Source organism: Tamandua tetradactyla, chromosome 9 (genome assembly GCF_023851605.1).
Source record: "Tamandua tetradactyla isolate mTamTet1 chromosome 9, mTamTet1.pri, whole genome shotgun sequence".
NCBI lineage: Eukaryota > Metazoa > Chordata > Mammalia > Pilosa > Myrmecophagidae > Tamandua > Tamandua tetradactyla.
Window position 1 is genome coordinate 60,361,333 of NC_135335.1, and position 15,282 is coordinate 60,376,614.

Here is a 15,282-nt window from a genome sequence, read left to right on the forward strand (position 1 = left end):
ACTATTTTGTTTGGGTGGAGAGCATCCCTTGGGCTGTTTCAGTGAGGGCATAGGTGCCTGCCAAGAGGTCTAAAAACTGGACTTCAAAAGCGTCACATCAACTCAAAAACTAAAAGTCCCTTGGTGATATCCCAGAGTTCTGGCTCCTAGCACAGGAGAGATGCCAGTGTCAAAATTGTGCATGGAATTTTAATTGTCTAGAACAACCACAGGATAATTTTAGACTGACGTGTGCAATTTTAATTTGGAGTATAACTTCTTCTTCTTGGATATGTAAACTGCAACATGCATCCCCAGATAATTAAATCTATTGACCTGGTGAGCGAAGCTCTTTAGTATCGCCTGTCTGAATGCTGAAGACTGCTGCCAAAAGCAACTTTTACTTGTGTGCTTGGGCCTTACTGCCATTGAATCGTTCTTCTTGATAGTCATCAGGCAAGAGGGCCAGTGGCTTCCTGAAACCATCAGTAGAATGTATGAATCAGAACTTGTCATCAGTTAAAAAGGAGGATGCTGGACTTCACATTTCTTCAGCAGCAGGTGACAGAGCCAGCTCATTTAGAGCCCAGGACATGAACTTGCACATGCCTTTGATGACTGCAGCTGAGTGGCAACAACTTGAAAATGATCTATGAGCCGGCTAAGGTGTGTTCACCTGCACCACTGAAGCATGTCAGAGATAATGCGGTCCAAGAGACTGACTCAGCCATAGAAATGTCCCAGCAAAGGAAAACTGTATTTAACCCAGAGCAGTCCCTTCATATCTGCAGATTTTGCTGACTAAAAAAAAGTATAGGTTCCTTGAAATCTTTTTACTTTGGATTCTCATTAGTGATTTCTTTAAATTCAGAAAATCAATTGCAGATCAAACTGAAGTAAAAGTTCTCCCCTCCCTTTTCCCATTTAAATAAGACTCAGTTGGGGTGCCATCTAACTTGACATTTCCAAAACCTTGGTTTTGACCGAGATATTTTTCCTTGAGAAAAATATTACACAATGTAAGTTCAATATTTTACCTAAATTATGAGACAGTGTCGTGTAGCAGAAAGAGTACTTCATTCAGAGTAAAACAACCTGATATCTATTTCAATTTAACAGCAATTTGCTACGCAGCTTTAGTTATGTAATTTGAACATTTGTTAAATTCTCAGTTTCTTCTGCCATAAATAGAACATACTGAACAAAATAATTGCTAAGGAAAAAATCATTTTTAAATTATATACCTGATAAAGGAAATGTCAAATACAGATTTTGTGGAAATATTTAATATATAATTTATTAAAAATATATTTAAAAGAAATAGTTTAAATAATGTAATGTAACATCTGTCTTTTTAAAAACCTTTTTTTTATTATTTAATATTTCCTTGTTCTATAATGTCTTATTCTACCCATCCTACTGTATTTCTTTTGGCTTCTCTAAATTTTGAATATATTTTTCCCCCACTTACTCTTTCCACAATACTCTATTTATAAATTTCCTACTGTATATAAACCTAACAGAGCACTGACTATTAGCTCCCTGGAGCCACTTCTTCATATGCCCTGCCAGGGGCTTCCATTCATAATAAATGACGACATGCTTTTAAAGGATCTTAAACCATTTCTCAAAACCTTGCTGCAGGCAGCCTCTCTCAATGTAGATCCAAGGATTTATGTATGAGCAAGTGTGATATGTCATTTTTTAAAAATTCTGCAAAAATTGAATCAACTTAAGAGTTCAACAAAGGGTGAAAGGCTAAATAAAATTAAAATGTTAAAGAATTCACAGAGAATTTATATTACATAGCCATTAAAGTGTTTAAACTAATACTAAATGATATGAAAAATAATCCTGATATAATAATGAATGTACAAAGAAGGGTAATATATTTATACAGCAAATAAATAATTTTTATTTTATTTACATTGTATTTATTTTTATGTAAAAATTATAGAGAGAAACATCCTCAAATATCTGTAACTACCTCTGGTTGCAGTATTATACTCAAATAAAAATTACCTCTATTCCTTTCTGATTTTTTTAAACTTTTCTCCACATGCATAAATTACTTTTATAATGGAAAATGCCTAAAACTGTTAAAATATCACACTTGAAATATTCAATGTTTTCACATATGAAGATTTAACAATGAATTCTAACAGTAAATATGAAAGAGACACTATAAAGTCATGCTACAAAATTGGATATAGTAAAGCTTATCTTCTGGTTTAGCACATAAAAGTTTATTCTGTTTTTATTTTCCCCACAGTAGCCTCTTGGGACCTACACACTTAGCAACTAACGTTGTCAAACAGAAGGGAGGAGAAGGCAAGTAAATGAATTAATTCTTAGAATGGACTTTGGGATTATTGAAAAGACAGGTAAGTATACTGATGTACTGAGAAGAGTTACAAACTAAAATGTTAAGGTTAAAACTAATTTCTAGAAAAAAATTAAGATGTACAAAGAAGAACACAATGCACATGTAGGAGAGAAAGAGAGGGAGAAGAGAAAAGGAGGGTGAGGATGAGAGAAAGATGGTTGTGGAGAAAGAGATGGGAAAGGAAGACAGAGGAAGAGAGAAGAAGAAAGGAAGGAAGAGGAAAGGAAGAGAAAAGGGAAGGATCTACAAAAGCTCCAAGAATTATTCACCTATGACTGGAGCTCCTAGCGTTCACTATCCAGATCTCTAGATTCAATCATCATTTTCCCCATGCAACAGGTCAACAAAATGGAAAACTATTTCAAAGTCTACTGGCCCAATCAGATTGGTGTCACTGGACCAACCTTTTCCTTTTTACGTGGAGCTACAGAGCTCTATATACACCACCTGTTTTCTTTCTTTGTCTTGCACCCAGTTTGCTCAGTCTATCTACCCCCATCCCCTGGACATGACACTCACAAGGTTTTCTGACCCTGGGCATCCACCCCTTAATTAACTGGAAGGTCTACTTGTCATGAGCTCCACAACATGCCATGACCCAGCTCCACACACTCCTCATTTTGCATTTTCACATCCCAATTCATGTCCCGAGGCAATTGCTGCTCCTAATAGGATCCATGTTCTATCTCTGAAAAGCAGGAAGAGCTTGTTTTTCTTTTCTTTCCTTTTTTTTAATCCATTTTCAGTCCACCAAAAATAAATTTTAAAATCAGCCATCAAGTCATTCTCATTTTAATTGTGAAATATGGAGAAAGTTCAACTTGAGGTACTATGATAAGTGAAATTCTTTTTTTCTTTGAATAAATGAGCTTAAAGTTCATTGGTCTTTCTAGATAATCCTTCTCTATCTCCTTGACCTTTTCTAAAGGTATTTTAATTTCCTCGTTTTCATGGATGATAATTTTACCCTTACTTTCATAGCATGATTTCCCAAAATACAGTCTGAAAATTAACGTTTTAGAGGACATTTTTTTTTCCCACATTGTGTTATCAGAAACTGTTGTGGCAAGGTATTGTGACACTAATAATGCTGAAAGATTTTACAATGGCACATGGCATTGGAAGAATGCTAATTAAGGGAATATTTTATTACCTGCTCCTTCTCAACAAAATTTTTATACAGACAATGTACTCTTAAATTTATAAATATAGATGCTAAAAAAATAAATGCATGATATGCTCATACATGGGTCAATGTAAAAGATGAAGATTTTTGTTCTGAAATATCTGTTTTCGATGCTTTCTTAGTGTTTTTATTGGCTCAGCTTCTTCATAGTACTCAGGGAGGTTGTTTGTCCTACTTCTACATTTCTGTGTTAAGTATAATAACAAAAACATGATTAAAAGGAAGAGAACTCCTGTTCTTCTACATAGGATTTGTCAACATTCGAAATAATGATGCTTTAACATTCCTCTAAAATCAAAGATATGACTTGCATTCTTGAGGAATTTAAACAAGAGGAATAAATGCAGCAGCCCACTGTTGGGGCTATAAACAGGACAGTCTTAAGGAATGATTTTTATTTGTACGTAGCATTTGGAGGTTGACAATATGTTGACTAAGGGCTTTTATTACAATTACTTCTACAATTTTTTAAAATATTTTATAATTCCTAAATATGTTCATCTTGCACTTTTAACTTCAGTACCACCTACTTGAAGACAAATTCCAGTATCTGTCTAGCACCTGTGGGAACACAATACTGTGCACAACATAGGCACTAGATAACTTGATAAACACTATTAAACAAGTGCAACAACAGAAAAACACATTGGCATATGTCTGGACTGATAGATTCTTAGACATTTCCTATTTTCTCCACTCCTTATTAAAAGGTACTTGGCTAGTTAAAAAGATTTTTAAAAAGTATTTCTCTGAGTCATAATAATTTACCAGGAGCAATGAACTATATGAACTCGAAAGATGCTAACATAGCCCAGTAGTTTTTCTAATTTATATAAGACTTGTTAGAAACTAACTTTTGGAAGCATGTGATGATTACATGAAATATTGATCAACTGAAGGAAAAAAATATTACTTTGAAATGAAGTTTTTTTTTCAGGGAAGTCCTGGTTTTCACAAAAGCAAGGTAGAAACTAATTTCGCTCAAAGAGAAAACACAAGCATCTGTTCTGGCAGTCACGAAGCAGCCTCCTTTCTCTCATTCCCATGTGTTGGTGACTTGAGAGGCGGCTGGACTTTTTCTCCTCGCTGTTGTTCCCATCATCCTCCCTAACAGGCTTTCAGATAATCAGCTTCCTCTCAGAAATGTCTGTTAATCTCATATCCTAGAGTGATAACCTAGGGCTTGACATCACTATTAATTACTTCCAAATTCTTGACACTAAGAGTTCCAGTCTCAAGCTATCGTTATCTAGACAGTTATTTGTTGAAAATCTCAAACCATCAAGAACCATCTTACACTCTGTGTCCATGAATCCATGGCCCCTACTCATTTTCTGTCTCCTGCTCCCTTTCATCTTTACTCAGTGCTGGTTCCAGGATCCATCATTAGAATAACTCTTGCATCTATTGACGCCCCTGCCCATCCCGCCCATCCTAGGCTAAGCCCCCTTCTCCAAGAACTCAACACGTTTCAATCATAAGAAGTCACTATGCCCATCTGATGACAGTCAGAAGGGAACATGTTTCTTCCGCCCTCTCGACCCATGAATTTTGTCTCTGTTTCTGTTCTCATGGTTAAATTATCTTAGTCCCTGTTCTCATGGATAAATTAGCCCCAAAGGCCAATATCTCCACTTGTACCTGATTCCCATTCATTTTCACCAACTCAGCAACTTTTCCCTTAATATGATCTCCTCTCTCTCAAGCATCATAATTTCCCCTCTTAAGGATCATTTGCATCATTATAGGAAGATCTCCCACCAAAAAAAATCTCTTGAACTTTCTCATCCCTTTAGCTACCACACTTTTTTTTTTTGCTTCGTTTTATAATGTGTGGTTATAAATCTACTTTCTCAGTTGTTTCTGTAAGTGAGTTGACCCAATTCACCCACATGCCCAACTGCCATCCTCCCCGCCTCTTCTGGGGAGGGACACTCACTTATAGGAGAGGAAATGGATTAGTCACCTTGCTCTAAGAGCTCCACTGGAGAAGTGACTTGTTAACAGTTAGAAATAAGATAGGTGTGTATGAAATACAGCAAATTACTCTAGAGTGTAGTCATAGTTCTATTTATGTTAATGTAAAAATATAAAGATCACAGTTAAAATGTAAACAAGATTGGACAATTAGAAGACAAAAATTATGAACAACTTTTCTTTGAGATCTGTGCCTGTCACATTCAAGAAATCAGCCTACAAATATTTTAGTCACGTCCTTCATCCTCCATGGGACTCATTTCACTTATATTGGCAAGAATTGCATTTCAGTCAGCCTTATAACCTGGAATTTATTTCTATGTAATGTTAACCACCTGTCCAAGAACATGCATTCCTCCAAGACCAGTTCTCTAATCCCTGAGCTATAGGCTCTCAAAAAATACATATTTTTAACCTCATTAACAACTTATTTCAATAAACTCCATCAGATTGTTTCTTTACATACATTTTTAATTAGCCTTTATTATACCTTTCCTATAATGTTCAATATGTTTACTGAGTTAGTAATTATACAACCTATTACTTGTCAATCAACTCAGAATATCTGCCTGCTGTCACCAAAGAATGCCCTCCTGCAAAGCTGACTTCTGAGGAGAAAAGACTTAAGCACTACATGAGTGTGATGTCATCTAATGTCTTAATTGAACTACCCTAACTTAATAATAAGTATTTTACCCAAGAGAGCTGTTTCTAATTAGCAACCCAAAGAGGACAAGGAAAACAATCACCTTTGAGTAAACACATTCATAAACATAATATGCATATAAATACTGAGAACCCTAGGAGGCATCAATTTTTAAAGTCATTTTCTTCAATCTCAGTGCATGAATGTATGTATCATATATATATATATATATATATATATATATATATATATATATATATATATTAGATTTTAACTTAATTTCAACTCCATAAGTATATTCTATTCCTAAGAAAAAGAGAGAAAGAAAACAAACATAATGTAGTACAAAAGTCCCCCAGGGAAGGGAGGGATTGGTTGTATGGGGCCACCCCAAGGAAGTTCATGAATGTGCTGCTTGTTGTCTTCTGATTTCCTCTTCCCCACAGGCAGACACTGCATCTAGAACACAATGTCAGAGTCTTTGACTCTGGTATTCCAAGTCCTTTTATCACTACTTCTCAGGACAGACTTTCTTCCTTCTGTTCATGAGTTTTCTGCCAAAAAGAATCTTACCTTTGCTGCCCAAAACTGAACAATGAATATTTTAATTACTTAGAAAAAGCTTTTCATGGTAAGTTTTTATTAAATTTCTATCAAGAATTTTTAAAGTAGTTTTTACAGCAACGCATTTTTGCTTTGAGCTCTCCACTGTCACAATGACATATATTGCTATTTCAGCTGAAGGAAACCTCCATGCTACACCATTTTCCAATTTCTTTCTCTGCTTTTTATTGTCTTCCCAATCCTCTATACATTAAGCATTCCCACAGCCACATCATCACAGAGCGTTTGGTAACCCATGTCAACAGATTTGTTTCTTTCTACTATTTTATAGGTGCTCAGAAAACATACACAAACAAAAACTATTTTACTTGTTAAAAATAAGATAATACAATTTACTATGCAATTTCTTCTCTCAAATTCTCATGGATTTTTTCAAGGGATAGATACAGCTTCAACTATGTAGTATCTTATAAAAAGGGTATACCATTTTTATTCAACTTTTCCCCAACAAATAGTATTCAGTTTTCTACAATCCCAAATGTTTTTGCAATAAACATTCCTATACAAAAAACTTTATGTTCTAGATCATTCATTTCTAAACAGGGAATTTCCAAGTATAACTTACAATTACTCTGCATTCCCTTTGAGATTTATTTCTATACATGTTGCGAGTTATGGGCTTTTGTTTTTTTCAGGCATTTAAACAGTTATGCACGCACCACTTAAACCCCTGTTTCTACTAAACTGAAATACTATCTTTAAATGAATCTGGCCTCTATACATAGTTGAATCTGTTTTGAACTCTCAATTTTGTCCCACTGATTGGTCATTCTTTCTATTTTAAGGCCACACAGATTCTATTGTGATTAGTGCTTTTGGTAAGGTAATATCTCTGTGTCTCAAAATTTTCCTTTCAATACTCATACATTTAATCTTGCATACAATCTTTAAAATAGCCTTATGCAGTCTCTGCCAAAGAAACAAACCACCATCTACCGGATCCTGATTACAATCACCTACATTTTACACTTTAATTTAAAAAAGAGCAATATTATGATATCAAGCTGTCTGCACTAGCCAAGGACCATGCTAGGTCTTTCATTTATTCTGAATTAGTTTACGTTCCTTCATAAAATCTCATAGCTTTCATTATCATGGTATTGCAGTTTTCTTGATAAATTTATTCCTGGCGTTGCACTTTGTCACTGCTCTAAAAATAGTGGCCTAGCTAGACTTCTAGATCACAAGAGAACAAGAAAACATGACAAAACCCAACTATCATCAAGCAATACCCTTGAGAATACAGGAGTGGGATGAACATTTGCTATCTTTTCCCATTATCCTTTAAAAATAATTGGAAAACTCTCACAAGTGGAGTTATGGAAAGAAACTAATCAAGAAATAATTCCATACCTCAAGGAAGTTTTCTGCTCACTAAACATTTTCACAAACTAGACCATCCAATCCCCCCATCAACTTTCCTTTGTGTACCTACTTGACTGCCCAATTCCTCACTTGGTGACACACTTTCAACCAACGGTGTAATTGACTCTTTGTGTCAGCAGGATCTTTCCTTAGCTATTCTGCTGCTGACCTGATCATTTAGGCTAATTCCTACCCTTATATAATTCAGTTTCTACTTATTAAACAAAATCAGTTTCCTTTAGAGCCTTTCCTTTGGAGTGGCTGCCCTTAATTACTCCATGCTGCACTACAGCTCTGTTGAGATGTTACTGGAATCTGGTTGCTAATTAAGAACATCCGATCTACAACACCAACACAGGATGGTTTCTCTTCAAAAAATAGGTATGGATTTATATTCTGGCCCATGCTCAAAACAAGTGAATAGAAGAATCTTGATCTTATAGCTTTTCTTTAATTATTTCAAACCTCTTATTAGTAAGAACATATGATTTCCATGAAACCATTTCTTCCAAATTTAAGACTTTAGATGATTTGCCAAACTATTGTTATAGTAATGTTGAGAGGAATTACCTATCTATTGTTACAGTAATGTTGAGAGGAATAAGTACTGAGACTTATAAGTTCTACAGGGACAATATTGAGTGTATTCTTCCAGATCCATCTTGCAAACACTGGGAGAACCAATTTTCCCTCGACCTTTTGTATTTCCAAAAGACCAATTATTTGACTCGATCAATTGAATAGTATTAAATGCCAGGTCCCTCAAGAAAATTGCTAAAACTTCACCTGTAGAAAATGCTGAAAGTTAATTATTTCCTTCTATGGAATAATTTTTCAAGGAAAGCTGTCTAAATCATGAATGAAAACATCGAGTCAAAAGCAATTGTAATCATATCTTACTGACAGAAAATTATGATTTTCTTCCAATGTAATATAATCAGCATTGATCATCTTGGGAAAAACAATTTAAAAATTATCCCAATGTGTATGTTACAAAAATCAAATGTTTCTACCTGTTCTTTTACTGAGGCAAGGATGGCAGAGGTGGTTTCCGTTTCCGAGCCATCCCCATTAGAAGTGTTCAAGCCAGGGCTGAGGGAGCTGGTCTTCTCTGAGGCTGATGAAGGCTGGTCTGGAACAGGCATAGCTCCTGCAAGACAAGGAGACAGGCTCATTACAATTGTATATTGTAAAATGTAAATGCAGACATAGAAAGAGAACTAGACATAGATCCATGACTGTCAGGCCATTCCAGACAGTACACTTTGGAAAATAAAAATTACGTGTTGCAGCAAGAGAACATGACACAATTACAGAAGGAAAAACAATAAAAGTAAATAGAATGGGGTCCCTTCTGTATCAATCCCAACCAAATTCCAGGACACATTACAGGCACTGTGTTTTAAGGCAACTGGAGGAAGAAATGATAAGAGAAAAAATGCAAGTAAGATTACAAGAATGAGTAAAGAGATAAAGAAATATTGAGTCTAAGAACCTAGTCCAACTACCATTTTACATCTGTTTTAGGTAAAATTTTTACTTGCATAGTGGAGTATTTCCACTGCAAAAGAAAATATATTAGATATTCCCCCTTTGTAAAAAATAAAATTATCAATAATTTTAAAAGAAATTAAAAATAAAACCCACACAAAAATAATGACACAAAGTAAACCATTATCAGTACTTAAGGAAATACTTAAATTAACATGAAAAGCTTAGTCTGTATTGTGAAATACAGTAAACAGTCCACTCCACAGATATTTACCAAGTTCCCACTCTGTAACCAACAATGAACAAATTCTTTTTACAGCTGGCAACACCCATTTGGCACAGTTCCTTTTATCTGCGCTTATTTATGAAAGGAACGACAAACACAAAGAACACAGGCCCCAATTCACATATCAACATATATATATATATATATGTCCATGTTCAAAACAAGATTCCCGAAAATTATTTAACTCCACTGTACTTTTCTTTTCTCACCCAAATAAAGAGGGTGAAGTCTTTGTTAAGTTCATCACCTGGCACTGACCATTAGTAGAGAAAACAAAATGATGAGCTGAGGGCCGTTTTTACCAAGGCATTACAAAAGCAGACACCTAAACAAAAGGCTATGAGTTAAATAAAGATTAGCCTGTTGCCTCAGGCCATTGCATTTCATGTACCTCCATAAACTAATGTTGTATGATTGTTGAAACATATTTCCTACCCTACTGTATACAAGCAATAAGGATTTTGCACCAAATGATCTAATTTTTATAACAGCCTGTTTTGGTTCCTGGTTGCTAAAACAAATACTATACTGTGGGTTGACTTAACAACAAGAATTAATTTTGTTTGTTGTGGTGGTTGTTGTTTTGGTGGGGGAGTGCATGGGCCTGGAATCAAACCCAGGTCTCCTGCATGGTAAGCAAGCATTCTACTACTAAACCACCCATGCACCCCTGGCTCAGGGTTTTGAAGTTAGAAGTCCAAATTCAAGGTGTCAACAAGCTGATGCTTACTCCCTGAACATGGCTGGCTTTCTGGGGCTGGTGGCCACAAATCCTTGGAGCTGGTGGCCGCAAATCCTTGGAACACTGGCTTTCCTGGCCCATGGCTATGCAAGCGACGCCATTCTCTTCTTTCTCTTCCAGGTTCCACTGACTTAAACATTTCCTTGACTTCCAGTTTCTTGATGCTTATGGCGCATTCTCATTGAGTCTGGGCACTCCTTAGCTAATAACATCTTCAAAGGTCTTATTTGCAACTGAAGTCACACACAGGACTAGGGATTGGGACCCAAACTTGCCTTTCATAGGGGACACAATTCAACCTCCAGCACAACCCTTGTATTATATCGTTAGCCACATTTGTTTAATAATTTAGGGCTCCAATTCAGAATTTTACTTAAACTATATTATTAAATATGTGATCATTTAATTTTCTCAACTAATGTTCCAACTTAGTTTTGATTTGCTTTTATTTTTTAAGGTAAATTATTTACAACTGCATTCGAAAGATAAGTAAATCTGTTACAAGCATGTAATATATGGAAGGTGTGTGGAAATATTAACAATGAAGAATTCGAACAAAGGGTAAGCCTCAATTTAAATAGGACTTGACAAAATGCAATTCGTGGCTAAAAATTTCAAAGTATTTTAGGTAAAGGATATTGTGCCAGTTTGAAAGCACTTATGTGCCCTAGAAAAGCCATGTTTTAATCCTAATCAATCTGGTGGGAGCAACGGTTTCTTCTAATCCCTATTCAGCACTATAGGTTGGAAACTTGATTAAGTTATCTCCACAGAGATGTTAATCAATTGTGGGTGTTAAATTAAATAAGATGGAGACATGTCTCCACCTATTCTATGTGGATCTTGATTAGTTTAGTGAAATCCAATAAAAAAAGAGACATTTTAGAGAGAGTTCCATTTAGGAATGAGAAGAGCGCTGCTGAACCAATGCAGAATGATGAGAGAACCACAGAGTCCACCAGCCAGCAACCCAAGGAAGATGAAGAAGGAAAATGCCTCCCAGGGAGCTTCATGAAGCAAGAGGCCTGGAGAGAGAGCTACCAGATGCCACCATGTTCGCCATACGCCCTTCTAGCTAGAGAGAAACACTGAACATCACCGGTCTTCTTGAACCAAGGTATCTTTCTTTACCTGGATGCCCTTAGATTGGATATTTCTATAGAATTGTTTTAATTTGGAGACTTTCACAGCCTCAGAACTATAAACTTGTAATTTATTAAATTTTCCTTTTTAAAAGCTGTTCCATTTCTGGTATATATTGCATTCTGGAAGCTAGCAAACTAGAACAGATACCAACAAGACTAAAGAAAGATAGTTAAGTAATTATGATGGTGGGCTAGGGATGATAATAATAAAGAATATTTGAGTTTTCAACTTGCTTTCATTTGTAGTTTTCTTAATTGTTTAAGCTTGATAATTGCATATAATAACAATAAATAGATCAATGATTATTTCCTAGGTGAAATAGCCTAAAACCCATGACGTTCGATTTAGGAGAAATGGAAAAAAGGAGGCAGGGTGTTAGCGGAGAGCATGAGGGTAGGCGCAGAAGGACAGAGAAAAGAAAATGGAAGGTCTTGTGTGAGAATGTATCTCCACCCTTGCTCTTACACTTCTGGCTAATATCTATGGCTTCCAAAGACCACACAAGGGGAGCCTTCAGTTGAGAAAAGACGAGTCTTATACATCTTAAATTATTATTTTAATTTTTGTGGTCCTAAATTTTGGGGGCCCATGCTAATCCAGGGTTGGGCCAGTATTATCATTGACATATTTTAAGACAAATAAATTGTCTAAGATATGAATACTATTAGGGAATATAAATGGGTCTAGGACTCAGGTTTTCTGCACTTTTATTCTTGTGTTAATGTTCCTTGATTTGTCCGCCTATTTCCCATAACTATACTACCTTCTGAATGCTGATCTACACGCACATTTTTATAAAATGGACCTCTCAAGAGTTATGACAGTAACCTATCATAATAGAATATGGAATTTAATAGGTGTTAAATCACACTAATTCCTCAAGCACTTGGGAAGTTGGATCCACACAGTATAAGGGATAATTAGGTCTGTTTTACTGCCCCCTTTCTTCTTATAGCAAGAACAGACAGACAAGAGAAATCTCCACAGCTTACTACCCCATACACAGCCATTGCTACCACAGGCAAACTCCATGTCTGAATGCAAATGACTTGAATAACTTTTGTGGCTCATAAATTTTTAACATCCAGATTTAATTTAACCACTGACCATCACTACATATGCATGCTAAAGCCTGTCCACCTCGGTTCCCCATCTTCTGAGCTCAGTATATATATAAGAGAGGGAGGAAATGCGAAAAAGACTTTCAGAGCCAAGGTCTCAATTGTCTAATAAGTATAAGAAACGTTAAGCTTTTCAACTTTTCAGTAATATGGCCCAGTACTTGACTCTTAATTAGAGCTTATCCACTAAAAATTAGTAGTTAATCCAAGCTAAATCCAGGGGGAAAAAGCATATAAAGAATAAGCATTAGGAATTCTGCCATGACATATAACTACTGTACTGTAACTGGAATTTTTGTATAGGTTTTTTTCTGATTTAATTTACTTCTTCTGATACAATTTATAGTTGTGTAGAATTTAGTTTTGCATAATGGGGTGCTAATGCAATGAATCTGAATTTCGTTTTTTGCTCAGCAATATATCATGAGCAATTTCTTATGCCAGCAAAAATTATCCTACAGTATAATTATGTAATAAGTACTTAGTGGTCAATAATGTGTATTCATCATGATTTACTTATCTTTTGGATGTCATTTTTACCCCAGTTTTATACTCACAACATTTTAAATAAATTTCTAGAAATGATATTGATGGAATAAAGAATCTGTACATTTTTTTCAGGATCTCCACCCTCATGGAAACATCACCTTGCTGCCAAGGCAAAGTGGGAGACTCAGGATCTGTAGCAGCTGGGCAGAACTATGCAGTAAAGGTCTTTGTTGGCACCTTCAATTAAAATGACATACAGGTGCCATGCCCCCTGCTTCAAATCAATACACCCGGATAAATCAAAGCTGACAAAATGATGTGCCCCACTGATGTGAAAAAAGCCTGGAAAACCGGTCATGCCAATACTCCTACAGATGACACAATGAGAAATTCAGTAAAGAAACAACGAAGGTGACCACGATGCAGGGAGCCCTATATGCAAAGTTTCCCTTTCAATTTGAAGAAGATTATACTCAAATATTTAAACTCTCATTTCCCAAACATGAATCACTACAAATGTATATTATATGGACCACATGATAAAGTCTTGCCTGCCCTTTGGAAGGCAAAACTCTCTCAAGGATCACATCCAATGTCGTATTTTATTGACTTCCATCAACATACAAAGAAGATAATATTTTTAGTCTATTTTTTAATATTCAAATTTGTTCCTCCTCTATCCACTTCTGCCCAGTCCTGCTGACTCTGTTATCAAGACATAACCATCTTCCAAAGAATAACTGATGAGATCTTGTGTCACATAACCATCCATGTGGGTGATCCATCCAGCATTCATGAGCCTCCACTACTTAACTTCCTCCTCTCCAACTCAACAATAAGTTCCTTTAGCTATGATATGTTCTTTGTTCATCCCGGTAATTTGTGACCTCTTGTCTTTTCAACTCTTCTCCCATTCTGTCACTCCTTGGATGTCTCCACACTCTGAAGGCTCGTTTCTTTTTCCACCCAGGTAAACAGGTCCCACCTGCTTCAAATCCTGGCATCTAGAACTTCTTGACTCCCATGGAACTCATGGTCCAATATGGTCATCCTCAGCCACATAATGGATACTTAATTTTTATCTAATTAAAATCAAGTAGAATTAAAAATTCAATTTCTCAGTTGTACAACCCATGTTCAAGGGCTCAAATGTCACATGTTACCAGTGGCTAACGTACAAGTCAGTTCAAATGTAGAAGATTTCCATCAGGGTAGAAAGTTCTACTGGTAGCACTGCTCTAACCCAGAAGTCACTCTTCACCTATGACTTTAATCCTGGGCATTAGAGGTGGTGATAAATTGTCAGATTCTGGGTATTATTCAGTGTCCACATGATGCTATGGGTTTGGTCTTAGTGCCTGGCCATGAGTCAAAATTTTGACACTGTACGTGGAATAGATTTGGGAGAAGAGAAGGCATCTTGCTCCAATACCCTCACCCCAAAATCCTTTCACCTGCTCTCCTGTGCTTACATCTGGGCAGCTAAATGCTTCAGCAAAAACCACCCTCTGCTGTGAATCAGGGAATGTAAAGATTGATGATTTCTAAACACTGCTTGTCAAATCTTTTCTTTTCTTTGCCTTTTCTTCAAGCATGCCCCTTTTTACCTTTACTTTACAGCTGCTAGAAACATTTATCACTCTTCTAATGCTTCTTCCCTTACCCTCAGCCAGCCAATGACTTCAATTACAGAGACTCCTTGATGTCAACTACCTGCCTCCTCATACCAGACAATTGAGCAAATTCAGTATACTGCCATGCCCAAGCTTATCTGCTTCTTCCATTTCAAATAAATGCATGTCTCTGGCCCTCTTCAAGACAGCTCTCTTCCCCGTTCTTGATCC

At 36.1% G+C, this 15,282-nt stretch overlaps 1 protein-coding gene across 1 annotated transcript in view; it reads right to left on the reverse strand.

Annotated features, from left to right (window-relative positions):
• Positions 1-15,282, reverse strand: part of CTNND2 (catenin delta 2) — a 990,776-nt gene that overhangs the window by 792,710 nt on the left and 182,784 nt on the right. Inside the window, exon 2 of the mRNA XM_077116860.1 lies at positions 9,177-9,313. Within this exon, the coding sequence (XP_076972975.1) occupies positions 9,177-9,313 (137 nt within the window). The remainder of the gene's footprint in view (positions 1-9,176; positions 9,314-15,282) is intronic.